We start from the raw sequence: 18,382 nt of genomic DNA on the forward strand, positions 1-18,382 counted from the left end.
GATGAACAGCCCCAGCTCTCTCAGCCTCTCTTCCTATGATAGATGCTCCAGTCCTTCAGTCATAGCTGTGACCCTGCACTGGATTTGCTTCAGTACATCCATATCTTCCTTATACTCAAGAGCCAAGCCCTAGACTCAGCTCCCACATGTGTGCACTCACAGTGCAGAACTGAGGGGCAGCATATTTCCCATCAAGCCCTGCCATCAAGCCTCTGCCTAACAAAGCCCAAGATGCTGTTGGTCACCTTTGCTGTAAGGCTGCATAGTTGGCTCATGGTCAGCTTGTAGTCCAACAGGGTCCATAACTCCTTTTCTGCAAAGTTTTGAACAGATCAGTCCCCTACTTACACACTATTTTCCTTACTTTTGACTTTAATGTGATAACAATACCTACTGTATAGTAAATTAGTATCTGTAGGACCTGGAATGTTCCATAGGAGAGCTACCCTGCTGCCTAATGTCAACCAATTAAGAGGCCAAAAGTAAACACGTAATTTTTTCCCCATTAAAAATAAAGCAAAAAAACCCAAAACAAACAAAGAAAAAAAGCACAAACAACAAAAAACCAAAACAAATCCCCAAACCACTTGAAAAGGAAAGCAAGCTTTAAATTAGTCAATAAGAGTAGCTAACTGAGCATACACTAGAATTCTCTGCTGCCACAAGCAGAGAGTAAGATGAGAGAAGTTTTATGTAGCTGTGAATGTAATGTAGATCCCACTTTTAGATGGTAATCTCATATTTTACATAAACAAAGTTGTTGTAAAGATTGATTTGCCAAGGTTTCCAGAACTGAAGACGACAATTTACGTCAAATATTTGTCTCTTAAAGAAAGAAAACAGAAATGACACCATGAGGTTCACAAAGTGCTCTTTTCTTTTTCCCTAAAATACAGACATTGTCTTGTTAATGAATGCTGAATCAACTCTTATTTATCAGGAGACAATTGCATTTATAACATTAAACAACACCCATTGTCAGTTTCACTAAAACGATGGTTTAAGGACAAGGCAACCAGGATGTCAAACATTTTGTGCCTAGCTGCAACAGCTCAGAGTTGCCTTGTCACTAGCAAGTTTGCTGATATAATATGATCCTCAATGCAAGCTAGGCTTTGCCTTAACCCCATTTTAGTTCCTTCAAATAAAAAATTATCTGAAAAATCAAGGTATAAAACACAAATCAGAACAAACTGGCAATAATTAATCATGGATAAGTGGCGGAAAAGGGACCAGAACCTCTTCTCACCAGTGTAATCCAGCACAGCTGCATATACTGAGGACAAAACACTGTTAGTCAGGCCTTTTGTTCTGCTTCAACAAAACACAGAAACAAAAGCAGCAAAACCACTATGCCACCTTTTCTGCCTTTCAATTACAGGATGCCATAATATTCCCCGGCACAATCAGATAGTTCTTGTGATGCCACTTGATCATCTGCCTGTAATTTGCGGGCCCTCAAAATACAGCCCATCTGTATCACTTATCATTGCACTTAAACATTCTTTGTGAATTTCTGAGGAGGAGTCTCAAAACAGGCTTCATTCATCACACAGAAAGCACTTAAACACTTAATTGTAATGATTTCTGTCTAGAACAGTCATACTGGCTGGAAGGTACTAGGAAAAGGAATTTAAACTATGTATTCAATATGATGTAAGAAAGCGGAGTTACCTACAGCCAAATATTTTATATCAGGATAAAAATCCTCAAGTCTAATGTTATTTTGCCTAAATATACTCTAAATTTCAGAACACATTGAAGCATACTTGATGAAAAAGACAAATAAGAACCCAGTTGCTTGAGAAAAAATTTCCTTCTGCTCAATTAAATCACCAAAGTACACAAGAACATCCTTTTAATTTTGAAGAAGGAAATATTAGAATTCATTACAGAAGAATGTTTATAAGCACCTTTGCAGAAGAAAACCTGTATGCTGAATTGCAAGATGAGGCCTGGGGGTGGGAGGGCAATCAGAACAGTTGCTGCTGCTGAAGAAATGTGCTGACAATTCATAACAATGGGTTACTGCTTTAGTTCTAAGATTTCCTAGAATAAATAAGGAGTTGCTTAGTATTTTGATACTGCAAGCAACCATTGCTATTTCTTTGAAAAAAAAAAAAGGAAAAAGAACAAGTTTGTGGAATATTGTTTACTGTTAATCAACACATCTTAAAATTTTCACAATACTTGAAGTTACATTTAAGTGTACAACAGTCTCAATCACAAAAAAACCAAGCAGAACAATTAAACTACATAAGGCCTTAGAAGCACAGTGTGTATTGTCGGAATCTTATTTTGTTTGCAAATAGGGTACATATAATTAAGTTTATTTTTCATAGTTTTATTAATGCAAAACGCATTCTAGGGAAAGGCAACTTTATTTCACTATGAGTTAATAGAAGAATGTCAACATTATCTTTTTGCCCCTCCTCCCACCCAATCCAGGCCTGATTAGTAAAATTTCCATACAATACTCAAAAAATCAGTAAGGTTTTCGCACTAAGCATTCAAAAGTAAGCCTGATCAGACAACTGCAAACTTGCAAATTATTTATTACAATGTTTGATAAACTTCCAGGTTCTTTTGAAGAAACATTGTATCTCTACACAATCAATGTTGAAAACTACTTGGCTTTAAAAAAAAACATGGTCCACAAAGTCTTCTAGGTTGAAAAAGTTTTACTAGTTTCAAAGAAGTAATTTGTGGCCTCAGTAGAAATGATGTGAATGATACCTGCATTACAACAGTGATAACTTCTAGCATTATTTTGGCAAGATTAAGACTCCTGAGGACATGAGTATGTAAATTTTTTTAACCTGAAAGGTAAGGGACAACACAAGTATAAAATAACTAAAGTAAATCTAAGCACAAAAGATATGAAAAATATGGGACAAATTAACTATTTTGATCCTCTTCCCCTATAACAGGGCATGGATCATTTCCAGTGACTGTCTATTCTTATTACATACATTAGTAATTGCTCAAATTTCATGGCTATTACATTTTACAGAACAACTGCTTAGAGGTCTGGTTTTTAATAACACCTGTGCAACAGAGTAAGTCACAGTACATTTTGAGATGCTTAAAAATATCTATAAACTTGTTTTTGATACACTAAAGCACTTGGCAACACTTTTACAGCATTTGATTTTATATAATTAGAATTTCTTACAGTACTCCTTGTGATTTTTTTTTTTTTTACATCTAGGAAGGAGAAAACCTCACACAAAGTCATGTGAACTGCCAAGTTTGACTGCAGGATCATGTAATTCCAGTTTATAATGCTGGCACTAAAACCTTCATTAATTATGTTAACAAATCATTACCTGTACATTTAATGAAGGCAACCAAGATGATTTGAAAACACAACATTCAGGTTTTATGTTATGTATTTATCAAGATGTACAGTTCTGCAGTGAAATGAAAAAAGCATGTAAATATACAAAGAAAATTACAAGTTCACCAGTTCATGTGAGACAAACTGTTTTAATCTTTCCAGGTACTGTCCATAGAGTTCCACATCATTATGGCCTGCTCCTTCTACCCACAGTGGTTCTACAGGTCTCTGGCAACGCTCAAACAATGCTAGGCCATGTGAAAAGTCAATTACTTCATCTTCAGTCCCATGGATTATTAACACAGGAGATGTTATTTTAGAAATTTTGTCAATGCTGTAAGAAAAAGATTATATCCATGAACACAGGGATATAGTTCTGAAATACAAGTCAGGAATTTTCTTCAGTTAAGGTCTACTTAGTTTTACAGTCTTACAGAAACATTGCAAAAGACTTTCTTCATAGTTATACAGATTAACAACTCACTAGAATTATAGTTAGAACTAGGGATTTATATGTTATGTACAGGAAAACTAATTACTTCTTTAACAGATACCCAAGAAAATGATTAGGGATATGAAACATCTAGGTTTACAAAGTTCTGTAAACTTCAAATCAAATGTTCCTCTTTGTTATTATTCACTGATTTTTCTCCAACTGTTTTGTCAAACCCTTGAAAAATATTTTAGAGAACTTGCCAGACTACTTGTTATTCTACTAGTTGAAAACTTCTGTACTAGAGAAAAATGCTGGAAAAAAAACCATTCCACAACTTACTTTGGGAATGCATCAAAGCAATAGGTCTTCTTTGTATCAGGAAAAGCTACTCGCATTCCTGAGGTCAGTGGAGAATGAAGGATTACAGCAGCACTTTCATACCTAGCAGCAAGATCCACAGATGGTACTGTTCCTATACTCTGGCCATATATAATCACATTTTCAGGGCGGATTCCATACCTAGAAAATTAAAAATGTTAAAAGTGGCATATAAAGTGAAACATAAAACAACTATAGAGCAATAAAAAAAAAATTCTGAAGGTGAAAATCTTCTAAAGGGTATCAACTATGAAACAGGAGCTGGTAGAAAAACAAGCAAGTCTGTTCTAGGACATTTGTGACTAAAAGGCACAATTATTTACTCTCCACTTGCAGTAATTTTTTTTTCCTTATGACTGAATGATATTGAAATAAGGGTTTAATTTATTAAATATGGATTTGTGAGTACAGTTGTGACTTGCATACTAGTTGAAAGTCTTTACTAGTAACTCTAGTGGACCTACAACAGAAAACTGATGAAAGCGTTACTAGCTCTTTGGTTATCATCAAATAGAGCACAATCAAGCCTTAAAAGATTTGGTCAGCTTTACTCTTCTGATACCTGTTAAAAACTGCAAGCTGGTAACATCATTCATAAATATAGTGAGACTTAAAGCATGCTTATACTGACAGTGGTCAGAATATTATGCATTCCATGGAACACCCTTCCATGGAAGATGCTTGGTTTTCTCAACCTAATCCACAAGTAAGACAGCCCAATAAGCAATACCGAATTAACGCCAAAGCCTCCCTCATAGTAAGATGAAAACACTTTTTTTTTCTGTAATTAACAGAGGTAAAGAGAAGAAATATCTATTTAACACTTATACAAATCAGACTTAATATATACTTCTGCATTAGTGTGGATACAAAGTGCAGTTGCTACCCAAGTAACACAGAAAAGCCTGTAAGGAAAACGGTACGTGGGCAAGAACAGCGCCCACAGCAGAAGTGAGCTGCTGATACATGGACTTCTGCTAACCAAGTGCTCTTAGCACAGGTCAGACCGCAACAGTGTATCTGTACTTGGGAAAGAAAATGCCTTAAATAGGAAGAGATACTGCACTGCATTAAAAGCAAACCCAGAAAACCCTCGGAAGTGACAACAAGCTCCTTCCCTCCCCCCCAAAAAAACAAATGACAAAACCAAAATTAAACCAAAAACCCCAACCACCAATAATTATTCTCATCCATTATTAGAAATTTCTTCAGCTTTCTAAGTTAGAGTGGGCTAGCCTAACGCCACTTCAGAACAGCATGAGGTAAGTTTAGTGTTTGCCACGGTAATTCTAAAAGGAACTAATATCAAGTGAAGGAAAGTGCACCTGTTACCTATAATAAATGCATGCATCTTCTCTGTCAATGCTATATAACACCACCCGTACCCACAAAGAAGTTATCAAATTAGTATATCTCTGTTACCTTTAGTAAAGTCATGGAAGCAGAGCTAATGAAAAATTCACAGTACCTTATAAATATGGGTAAATAACTGTATAGTAACTGTATAGGTCAACAAACACCAAAAGTCCAAAAGACTCAAAATCAGGAACATTGGAAAAAAGATATTTAACTTGTACCACAACATTCAAATTACCAACCAACAAGAAAGTCAAAATCCGTAAGTACTTTTCAATAAGGCAGAAGTCATGTTCCATATGTTACATGAGTGTATAATAAATAGTTAATAAAAAATTTTATATTTAGGAAGACTTCAAGAAAAACAATATCACATTTCAGTATTACTAAAATGCTAAGTATCAGTAGCAGAACTCATTAGGCACCCCCATAAACTTTCTAAATTGAGTTTAAAATCCCCTGTTCTCATCTAAGATCTACTTATTTAAATTGTGTTCTGCAAGACTGAAATATAAGATTTAAAAGTATTAGCACAGAGACATTCAAGGAATCTTGTCCTTATCATGACTACTTAATTACTATCAGTGTTTCCTAGAAAGAGTTTCTAGTCATAATCTATTCAGGAGCAAATTAAGACTTCTACAACACTAAGACTCAATCATCAACCCAGAACAAGCCAGCCCTCCACCTCTCAACAGTTCTTGGAGAATAGAATGTTCAAACATTCTGATTAACAAGATTTTCTCCAAATTCCAACACACAAAAATACAATAAATGAAAGCTTTGAAAACAAAACCAAATGTAAGGTCTTCACTATTTTTGCATCTCTTTTGAAATACCTGAGAACAGACTTGCACCTATCCTTTTACAATTAATCTCTCAATTCTCATTTGTGCACTCTGAAGGTACAGCATGGTCTTCTCTCCCTTCCATAAAATCTGAACAAAACTTGCATTAATACCTGACACTTTGCATCATTAGTATGGCATGCAGATTGCACACAGCACATTATGACACAACACAGCTCTCAAATAATAAACCTTGCAAATTATCACACTTGCATTTCCTTGGATATTGAGTTTTACAAGATGCACAGGAAATTAAAGCACAACTTAAAAGTATATTTTGATCATATGTCCTCCTCTTTTTCATTATTCTTTCCCCTATTTTTGGATCCTTCAGCCTAAAGATAGATAAATGATGGCTACTAGAAAAATAATCCAAGAAAAGCATTTACTCTATTGGGATTAAAGCAATCCTTTCTCCACTACAGTCAAGCAAATTGCATCACAGTGCCCAGCAGAAACTACTTGGTTTGCAATCTGAAAACTAAAAAAAAGAGAGGTCAATAACCAGAAGTGGTGGTTCAAAGTAGACTTATGAATATTCTTGCTTGAAGAGAAAAAAACAAAACCCAATCAACCCCCCCTCCCAAATAAAATCCAAGCAACTTGGAAAACAGATCAACATGTGTTGTTTCTAGTCTTCCTTCTTCTCTTGGACAGGCTTCTGAAATCTTTGGGAAAAAGAAAGAGTCCAACTGTGCCTCAGTTCCTATCTATCAAGAGTATGACTTTACAATCTAAAACAGAACAATTCTTGAAAAAGTAACTGTTGCTAAGTTGCCTGGTCATAAAACTTGTCTACTCCTTTTGATAGTCCCATAAATGCAAGTTACAAGAAGTTTTGTACAGAATTATCAGTTGACTATACACCTCACCTCCCAAATGAGGAAATGTCAGATCAAGAGAAAAAGTGGCAGTAATATTGTTCTCTTAATCAGTGTCTTAGAAGTACAGGCCATCCTGAGGAAGAGGAATGTGACATTTACAGAGCTATATGCTGCAAGTAGTTGTCCTGGTGACAAGAGATCAAAGACATGCTGTAAAAATTTTTAATATCTTTGAAAGCTCATTATCTTGATAATAGGACTAATACAAACACTATTGTCCATTAGAGTAATCTTAGATAACTTGTGTCAGCACAGGGTTTTTTGTGGGTTTTTGTGTTTGCTTGTTTGTTTGTTGTTGGGGGGTTTTTTTTTGTTTGGTGTGAGGTGGTTTTTGTTTGTTTTGTTTTGGGATTTCCCCCTCCCCTTTTTTTTAAACTTCACTTACCTTTAAGAACCAAATACTGGCTGGAATTACCATGATACACTGTCAGGCTCTTAAAGAATACCTGCCATTTTGACCTTGATATACATAAGGGAGACAGAAAGGAATTTAGTTTTTTACTTCTGAACTACTGCTTTTAATCTAGAAGACTCACTCGATTTACAACAGTAGAATAAAGTATCAGTGAAATCAACCTTAGAAGGACACATTTTTGGTAACACCTCTCAGGCTTACACTAATGAAAAGTTGCAATAGATGCTTTGAAGAAGCTACTATTCCTGAAGATATTGCAACATAAACATTTAGAAAACTGACACCAGCGCTCGGGGCACATGGAACAAAGAGGAACATCCTGAGGGAATGTTCAGTGCACATTTAGAATCTTTTGTCATCATAGACATAACATGCAAATTACAGCTGCAAATTGCAGAACATGAAGGGCATGAACATTATCCACATCTTTAACTATCAACATTCCAGGCCACGAAAAAAATTCCTAAGTGTTCAGCTCCTCCTCAACTCCGATGCTTATTCCCCTTCTTGTGTATAAAATATTTAACACTGGGAGAAGAAAAAAGGAACTATGTTATGTGAGAGGCAACTCATTGACCACATATACAGTAATCAACAAACTGCACCTTCTCTGTCTTTCTCATGACAGTCTGGCCTTTTCTAAACTTCACAATGCTACTGATATATTTGTTCTATTGACAAGATTTCTCTTCATAATTAAGCTAACTTTTTCCTATCAATTTAAATAAAAGTTCAATTTCTCTCTAAATATACAAAGTTACAGTACCCAATCTCCAGCTAAAAAAAACCCCACCTACTTCTAAATTTAAAAAAAAAAAAAAAAAAAAAAAAAAAAAAAAATAAAAATTAAATTTGTGAATTCTCAAAATGAACACTTTTGGCCAGCATCCAAACAGATTCAGTCTTATTCCTATATCCAGCTGTTCAAATTATGGACATCCTGTTCACTTTGACACATCAGTCTGATGGTGAGATTTACCCTTCCATTTTTCAATTATTAGTCAGTCCATAACAAACAACAATGAAAACGGCTGTTTGGCTTCTTACAGGTAAATCTGGTCATGAGGCAATTCTGGCAAGTCTTCAGAGGTTTCTGAAGGAGCGCCACTTGCCCTGCATTTGCCTGGGGCTGTTTAAACCTTTCCACCCTTTCTAGGGTGTCATCAAATGCCTTCAGAGACCAGAACAGCAGAAAACAGGCGTATCCCAAAATGACTCCTGGCATTTCAACACTTGGTAGCTATGACAGTCAGAGAAAGAATGTCTTCACTTGCCACTTTTATATAGTTCCACGCACATGGATATGCAATAACGTATAACTTTTCCAAACATGATGAAGGCAGTGAATCACATTGCCTCCTTTCACAGGTAGCCTCTATATAAGTACCTACTGCTTCCTATTAAAACACAGCAGGTAAAGAATAGGAACACAACTCAGAATCTGCGTCTGCTGTTTACTTTTTCTGTTCTGCTGCCAAATTAGTTTTCTGTATTCACTTCCACGAATGTTAATATTCACATACCCTTACAGCAAAATCTCACCATCACCCTCAATACTAGTTCCAGACTATTTCACCCCAGGTGTGCAGAAGGTTTTGACACAAAAAATAAATACAGACAACAAATGGACTGAGGTGAGGTCACTCTTTAATGGAAGAGAGAAATGCAGATAGAGGTAATATGTATTTAGAGGTTCCCCCAACAGCAACATCTGCTCAGAAAAGAGCATGCTTAGATGGGACCTTATAGTCATTGAATGATTTGTGTTGGAAGGGATCTTTAAAGATCATGTAATTCCAACTTCCTGGCCCACGGCAGGGACACCTTTCACTAGACTAGTTTGCTCAAAGCTCCATTTAACCTGGCCATGGACACTTCCAGGGATGGGGAAGTTGCCCACAATTTCTCTGGGCAACCTGTTCTTCTCTGGGCAACTTGGTTCCAGTGCCTAATCACCATCACAGAAAAGAATTTCTTCCTAGTATCTAATCTAGATCTAGCCTCTTTCAATTTAAAGCCGTTAGCCCTTGTCCTATCAATAATGAACAATATTATTTGATTAGAGAAAGTACACTTCATTGTTTAAGAATGCATGTGAGAATTCAAATGGTGATTACATTTTCCAGTAGGTTTTCTACTCAGACATTTATCATGATGAAAAAGAGACAATAGTTACAAACTAGTTTGTAAAATAGAGTCTGTAAATTGACATTAAAAAAGTATTGCTTCACCATCCAGTTCTCTTCCATTTTCTGGTATGTTTAAATAATTCAGACTGTCTTCCACATTGTTCACAAATCTTATTATGCTTTTGGTTACTTTTGCAGGGTATTTGATCAAGTAGCTAACTTCCAGATCACCTATCAACTACAAATAGCCCTGGGTTTATGGAACATCTAGTCATATCTCAACTTTCCACTGCAACAAAAATAAACACCAAAACCTAATCTAACAACATAGTATGCATGTTTTTGAATACATGAGGTTGAAAACCTGCCCTCTGTGGTTGAATGATGCTTACAATAGTAAGATTTTCCCCTACTTTAATACATGAATAAAATACATTCCTTTGAAAAGAAGTATCAAACTATTGTTATAATGTAAAAGAAATGCAAGACAATATGCGTATTTGAAACACTAAAAAGGAATAATCTGCTCTTTAACACTACATTGACCAAGTTCTAAACACACTGTGACAACTACCAGGCTCCAGGATTTAAAGTCTGTACACATGTTATTACTCTAAGACACTATAATTAGTAAACAGGAAGCTCAAGTTGCAATGATCAAACAAGATGCTCTACATTAAATTCAGAGTTTCTCACCTTTTCGGTGCAAAATGCACAACATGCTGAAATATTTTTTTGTGCACAGCTATTCTTACGATTGCATAGTATTTTAAAAAATAGGTTTTGTAGTTTAGGTGTTTGTAACACAAGAAGAATATTGATCTAAATGGAACAAGTCATGCTGAATAATGCTCTCACATTTAAGAAGCTGCACTTATTTGGTGCCTAGCATTCTCACCTGTATCAGTGAATGCCTCCAGAGTCTTTCATCTTACTACTTTATCTCCCCAAAACCAGAGGCTTAGAACACAGAGACAACATTCTTCCAATTTGCATTTTTTCTTTGTCCAGTTTTATTCTATTTGAGATAACATCACTGATTCAAAGTTTCGATTTTTTGTTCCCACCATAATGTATTTACCCAGATTCATTACAACCTCTTCCACATTATATTTTGCAAAGATAGCTTTCTATATAAAACAAAAATACATTTCTATCTTTGTAAATGCTGTAGCTGCCAGTCTGAATTCTGAAACAATCTGAGAAATACAGAGTCTCACCAAGTTCTCTTATAATAGCTTTTCTACTGCCCCTCCCTACAAAAAAAGGTGATAGAATGATCTGAAAAAACAACCTGCATTCTCTTTTACCCACATCCCAACAGTGTGTCAGTTACTGGGGAATCAATTACTATAGATTTTTCTCACCTTTTGAAATTTTGCAACTGAGAAGATTCCGAACTGTGACAATAAGGATTATCATCTAATCATTTAAGGTGAAACCACATACATCTAATTAACTTTAATCCCATTTCAATTTTTCTAGTATGTAAGTACTATACACTGATCCTGTTTAACACTGACCAATACATCAGTCAGCTTGGATATGAATCCATTAATCCTAAAATACAGCACTGCTGTTCAAGCTACCAATGCAGATGAAGCAAAACCATTTGAAAAGCATGCTGTAGAAGAAAAATGGCAACTAATGTCTTACCTTGTTCTAAGAGCCACCCAAGCAGCATCAATGTCAGCGTACAGATTCTTCTCTGTTGGCTTCCCAGAACTTGCACCATATCCAGAATAATCATATGAGAAGATGTTGCAATTAATCCGTGAACCCAGTCCTATATAAAAGCTGCTCATCTGACCCAGGTCAACAGCATTTCCATGTGAGAAGAGCAAAGTGTACTTGGCGTTAGGTGAGCAACGCACAAACATACAGGCAATCCTGTTACCTTTACTTGTTCTAGTCATGAAGCATTCAATGGCATCTTTTTCTCTAGAAGAATATTGCCAGTCTGCTCGCTCTGAGAGGTGTAAAGTCCAGCGACTACCACTCTCATCGCACATCAGTGTGTATGTGGGATCAGGAGGTAAGAATGCCAGCTTGGAGGCAATTTTCCCTGGGCATGGTGGACAACAGAACAGGCAACACAGTTCACTAAAGGAAAGATTATTCATCTTCTAGTCTGAAACAGGAAGAGAGAATGACATCAGTTTCTAGTTACAGTCCTGTTTTAAAAACGAAAAAGAAAAATAATTAAAAATGTAAACAATGTCTCTGGAAAATAATACATAATTTTAGTGGAAACATTTAACAAAATATAGATTTAAATATATACACATATATTTTCATATAATATCTAATTTGATATTACTTACTTCACAGTGAGCATATTACTGCAGAAGAGTGATAACTCTAAATCCCTTTGATAGATATCAAAAGTAAGACAGGATTACCCAGGGTAAGAACAAGCATGAGTTTTGGAGCTTCTTTGGAGGAAATGAAGGGCCTCATCCTAAGACACTGCAAAAAGTGTTCTTTCCATTGAAAAATACATGTTTTAAAGAACAATAAAAATATCTGGCAGTGTTGCAATCTCCTAAGGCTATGCGGATCTCCACAGCCAAAAATCACTATGGCACTTCCTAAATACAGAGAATATGTATTGCAATCATGAGATATGGGCTCCTGCAGGCAGTATCAGGAGTATGAAAGGAGCATGAAGGCCAAAGCTTAGAAGTCAAAAGAAGATGATGCTTGTGGCTTAGCTAACACTGCAGAGCTTAGGTACACTAAAATCCAGCCACAAACTCATCCTCATCCTTGCCCCATGTACTGGCTGACATAAATGCTTCCTTAAAAGCAGACATTAATTTACAGCAGGGAAAAAATCCTTTGTTGTGATGATACTTTTTCTGAGCAATAAAAGTATGAAGAGCAATAAAACTTGCTAAGTACAGTGCTGGAAACCAGAACACCTAAGATAAGCATTTATACGTCTTTCCTTGTGTAATTTCATCTCAAACAAATTTCTAATGACAAATCTATCTACAGGTCTCCAAATAAGCTCCTGACAAGCCCCTGTGAAGAAAACCACTCTCACTTTCACATACCAGCTTTGATTGATAGGCTCAAGTTTACAAACAGGAACAAAACAAGCAGATTTCAGATGACAACAGTACTGTGCTGCTTCAGAAATATTAGGGTCATCCAACAATAAAATCTTACTGCTAACCATAGTAACTGACAAGTTTAGTTTTCATGCCTGTATAAATTTCTCTTTACAAAAGCTTCAAGAACACTGCTATAAAAACACTTGAACATATATCAAAGAACAACTACCTGTATTTTGGATGCATGAATGGTCTCTTCCCTGTGTTAGACAATGAATGCATACTGCATACAATGCTACATGGAGCAGACTTTCAAAGCAGCAAACACAGGCACAGAAAGACAGTCTGACAAACAGCACGAGTGTTCTGGGAATACTACTTCTCTTTGTAGGGCACAAAAAAATGGGCTGCTGCAGCCAAGAGCTTTCACCCCAAGCCTCCAGTTTTCTTCATAACAGAGGGAAAACACAGATGCTTAGATATGGGAAATAACACTACCAGTTTAGAGGAGATGGCAGGAAAGGTGCACTGATCAGCTTCCATAAAAAGGTACATGGTCTCTTCAATAAAGATCCAGAATAAAGGACCACGCTCCTGCCAGTTAAAGTAACAATAACCTTGGGTATCTATGTAATCAGCACAATTAGTCACTCAGATTTGGAATAATTCATCTGTTCCATCAGTCTGTTTCTCATCTGTCAGAGATTATTACATGAACATCTAATTTCATTTTTACCCACAAGTCAGGACAAGCGGAAGAGTTTGTGGAGGATTTCTAGGGACTGGCAAAAGGCTTAGGCTGTCTTATGCACAGGAAAAACCCTATACTTCTTTTTTGTTCCTTCTTTATTTCTCTTATATTTGTGAGCACCAAAGGAGCAACTTTTTTAACCTCTACTTAGTAAGTTCCCGTTCACAGTCCAGAGAAACTCCTGTGATGCCTCAGCAGGTTTTTTTCTCCAAGAAGTACTTATGACCCAATACTCAAACATACTTCTATTTCTAAGAGAAACTATTAGATAGATCTGTTCCAAGTGTGTTTTCCCACCTTTTCAGAAAAGTAAAGGCAAAGTCAGATATTATACTTTATTGTAAAGGGGTGATTTTTTTTTGGTGAAAAATTTAAAAGAATATGTCTAATGGCCAGTCTCTTCGCGAACGAAGAACCGGGGAAGGTCTTTCCACCTTCCAGCCTGCGCATTGGATTTTTTAGGTGAGACGCAGTGTGCGCGGAACTGAGCCCACCCTTTAATCCTGAGGTTCATCTGCCGGGGCCAAGCGAGCTTGGACGGTGGCAGCGAGGTCCTCAGGACGTAGATGGATTGCCTTACAGGGCTAATGAGCTCCATCTGCCCGGGGAGGGGCCCCGACCAGGAATCGAACCCGGGTCTCTGCAGTGACAGTGCAGTGTCTTTTCCCCTAGACCACCGGGGGCTCCCAAAAAAAAAAAAAAAGAATATGTACTTCCAAATGTAAGGTATAAAGAGCTTGTTCCTGTGCCCAGGAGCAGCAGATTGCACTGTATACAGTGTACTGAATATAGTGATAGCTGCAGAATTTCTTACTTCTTCCAATCCACTTGTCAGAAAGAATTAGAACAGTTTACATTATTTGTAACTATAAACAGCCCAGCAACACTACAAATATGATTGCTCAGAAAATATTTGCTATTTGTCAAAGTAATCTCGGAAGACTGGAAGCTGGCTGATAGCATTCACGCCCAGGGCAGCACTGCAGTAACCACAGTTAACCAGCTGAAGTGGTACTGTGCCCCAAGACAGCTTAAATGTGCTAAAAATGGCTTGTGACAAAATATGGAGAATGACATGCTGAAGACCATGGATGAAATATTATTTCTCCCCTGTGCTAGACTAATGCTGACTTTATATATTGTTCTTTTAACACAATGGCAGATCTGCTTAGTGAAACTAAAGATTCCGATTCCAGAATCTTTCTCCATCTTAATCATGGCTAACAAGAATTCTTTTCTTTAAAACACGTATGTGCTACTTTCTTCACTTAGAAGACCCAAGAAAAACAGCAGATCCCTAGTATCACTAACTGAACAAATTTGACACTGAACACCTGCTGAACTTCCTCAGAAGGATACCTTCAACTAAATGCAAACAATGTTTCTATTACACTGGAACTGGTTTGTCATACATTGTATTCAAATGAGTGTGTTCTTAACCTCAGGATCTGGAATGGACACAGGATGTAAGAGAGTCTCCAGGGCGTATAGAGTAATTCTGCTATTGCTGTCTAAAAGTTCAAGTGAATCAGCATTTCAGCCTAGTAGTTATCCAGCAGATGTCATAATTTAATGTCAACTGAACATGGATTATCTTTCTTCAAAAGTTATTCTTCTCAGACACTTCAGTGGAAGATTAAACTTAACATTACTTCAAAAATAGTGTTGTTTTGACATCTTAAGGTTAGAAAACATGATTTCCTAATGATTCCTCCATCCAGAAATTATTATGGTAAAAACTATAAGAAAAGTCACAAAACCCCTTTCATTTAACATCACCCTAGCCTTGGTAAAACCTTTGGAGGTCAACAAAACCAGTTACTTTGAGACTAAAATATAATTCATGGAAAGTAAACAAGACATGACATGCGACCTTGCATTAAAAATCACTCCAATAACAAGTGGGTTTGATCTATGCTTAATCTGAACTCTTACTGAAACCAGGGCAAAAACAACCCTGACCACAAATTACCTTAAGCATACAGTTCCACAAGTACGGATGAGTAACTTTAATGGGACTCATTTGACTAAGATATGTTGTGCATACCTAAGTCTAACACTTTCTGAGCATGTATAATGTAAGCCTCTGTGCTCATTACAGTAGCATCACCAGACTCTGAGGTTGGCACATCCCAACAACATAACTATCTCACCTTCTATTTGACATATCAAATAATAAGGATGCCAGTGCTGTGCTGCAAACACAGTTCCTCCTGCTTGTAAAATATACTAACAACGAAAAGAACATAGTAAGAGAAATATACATCCCATTTAAAATTATACTGCATTCTTCATATTAACTAAGTAGTAAAATTCTGTGGAAGAAACTGTAGAAAGTTGATACACTTCTATTATTGCAGCAATAGAGGCTAAGAAATAAAACAGACCCAAGTGGCATCACCGACCCTTTCTGTGATAGCCTTTAAAAGGTAGGCCAGGTCATTTTATCAATTTTCTCTCTTTCACCCTCTTATGAATAATGAAGTAACACATAAAATTACAAATGTAAAACTGCCCACAGGCAGTAATTTCCATTCATTCTTTGGCAATTAGCCTTTTCATAAAGGCTGACAGCAGAAAGGTGAAAACATCTATCTAATCTTAAAGAACACCTCAAATACTTACCTTGTGATTCCTATGATAACACAAATGTAGTTCTTTCATATAAGCAATTAGTCCTGTCCGTCTCTCTCTGCAAATCATAACAAGAAGGTGGAACCTATTATTCACATCTTTGAGTACTTCACTATGTATTAGCCCTAAAAGCCCAACCCTTGCAAACACTTATCTACAAATCTTATATTTACATTAAATACAAATTATTCTAATTGTATAGTTAAATTAAATTACCTATTTCATAGGAACTATTCACGAGAACAAAGTCAAACTTGTAAATATAGCTACTAGTTTGTAAATTTTAGTGTTGATCTAACTGTAACAGGCAAGGTATTAAAATTGTTGGGGTTTTTGCTTGGCTGTTGTTTGTATGTGGGTTTTTGTTGTGGTTTTTATTCGTCTGGGGTTTTTTTAATTATTATTTTTCATCATATACTACTGGAACAAGAAATTCTAAAGTATTTTCCCTCATACTTTCATTAAACACAAAGCAATGAAAACTTGAGGTCAAGTCACTACTAATGTGCACTTTAAATATTTACTTCAACATCTGCTTTAAATAAAAAATGGAACAGAAGGATATGTCTATCCTTTAACTACTTCAACAGTTGTCTAATTAAGTATTATATAAAATGATTAAGTTTATAGAATATTAAGAAAGAATACACAATAGCTCTGGAACACAACACGAAAAAAAGTATATTCAATAATGAAAAAGCCATACCAAGAAATACTGTGAAATACTGTTTAAGGTAGTTTCCAAAGAGCAAAGGAGAAACATAAAAACACAGAAGCCTCATAGAACCAAAACTTCACTTTGTTTAATTTGATTCTAAAGAAATAAACAGCTTTACTACTCTCACAAATTGTACCTAGGCTAGCGTATGTGGGGATATTATTTGCCTGCTGCTGGTTACTTTGTATATCTCAAACCTAACGGCACGGGTGAAAAAAAAAGAACAAGAATACAGGAAGCACTAACTGAAAAATCAAGACATTCCTTATCACCTAGAAAACGAACTAACTCTCTAAAGGTCCCAGACAACTGCGGGATTAAGTCGATTGCATAATGCCCTGCACGCTCCAAAGCAAGGCTCTGCCCCACGGATGTGCTCTGCTAAAGCCCCCCGCCCGCCGTGTTTCGGCCCCTCCGCCGCCGCGTTCGCCCTCGCCTGGCGGTCATGAACCCGCAGCTCCGCCTCTGACACCGCTCCACGCTCAGGGGGCTCCGCTCTGACTTCCGCAGTCACCGAGTTTCCTACCTAATCCCTGATCAAGTACTTTAAACTTTCAAATTATAACACCCGAAAGCAATTTTAAGGTCAGCATCACTCCCACCCTCAACAGCAGAAGCTGAGGGAATAAATTAAACTAGGCTGGAGAGAACTAAATGAACTCCTCAGGTGTCTTTATCTGAAAAGGACTTCAGAAGCCCACAGCAGTGACACGAGGACCAGTTGTTTAGACCCGAGAAGAGCTAGGCTTTAACAAGCGTGTCACAAGCCAGCGAGCTCGTTTCCAACAAAGGCGTCCAGGGTAAGACCACGGAGACGGGAGCGATGGAACAGCCCCGGACGCTGCGGTGGCGACAGGCGAGGGCAGAGGCGGGAGGGCGGACGGGGCCAGCACCTCCCCGCGCCTTTCAGACCCTCCGGCCGAGCAAACGCGGGGGGCGCCGCGACCCTTCCCGCCCGCCCCGGGGCCGCCCCACGCCTGCGCCCGGTGGCGCGGCAGGGCCGCGGGTCCGAGCGGGGCACGGCTCCCCCACGCCCCGGGCAGCGGCTCATCGCCACACCGCCCACCCCCGCTCCGCCGCCACGGGAAGCGAGCCCATACCTGCACCTGGCGGTCCGCCCGGCGGCCCTGCGCTGTCCCGGCTGCCGGGCCGGCGTGGTGCGGGGGGCCGGCTGTGCTGAGTAACGGTGCGGCGGGGGCGGCCCGCAGTGCCCCGGCCCGCGCCCGCAGCTCCGCGGCAGAGAACGCGCGGCCCTGGCAGCGCTGAGCCCGCCCCGCGCGGCCTCGACAGCGGCGCCGGCCTGGCCTCGCCCGCGGACTGCACCGGCGCGGCGGCTGCCGGGGCGGCCGGGGGCGGCCGGGGCGGGGCTCCGGCGGCCGCAGCGCCAATGGGGCGCAGCCGCAGCGCTGCCCCGGCCGCGGAGGCTCCTCCCTA

At 38.2% G+C, this 18,382-nt stretch overlaps 1 protein-coding gene across 2 annotated transcripts; it reads right to left on the bottom strand.

Moving 5' to 3' along the window:
• Positions 1-2,137: 2,137 nt before the first annotated feature.
• ABHD17B (abhydrolase domain containing 17B) lies at positions 2,138-18,275 on the bottom strand. Of its 2 annotated transcripts, none has more exons than XM_027881963.1 (4): positions 18,049-18,275; positions 11,443-11,912; positions 4,116-4,295; positions 2,138-3,674 (listed from the first exon to the last, which is right to left on the bottom strand). In XM_027881963.1, exons 2-4 carry the CDS (start codon positions 11,907-11,909, stop codon positions 3,455-3,457), a joined length of 867 nt encoding a protein of 288 aa, XP_027737764.1. In that variant the 5' UTR covers positions 11,910-11,912; positions 18,049-18,275; the 3' UTR covers positions 2,138-3,454. The 2 variants fall into 2 exon arrangements, with proteins under 2 accessions (XP_027737764.1, XP_027737755.1); XM_027881954.1 differs by having other exon boundaries at positions 11,443-11,917.
• Positions 18,276-18,382: the final 107 nt, after the last annotated feature.

This window comes from Empidonax traillii, unplaced genomic scaffold, assembly GCF_003031625.1.
Source record: "Empidonax traillii isolate 1590-97213 ecotype Southwest subspecies unplaced genomic scaffold, ASM303162v1 scaffold7:size3022706, whole genome shotgun sequence".
Lineage (NCBI taxonomy): Eukaryota > Metazoa > Chordata > Aves > Passeriformes > Tyrannidae > Empidonax > Empidonax traillii.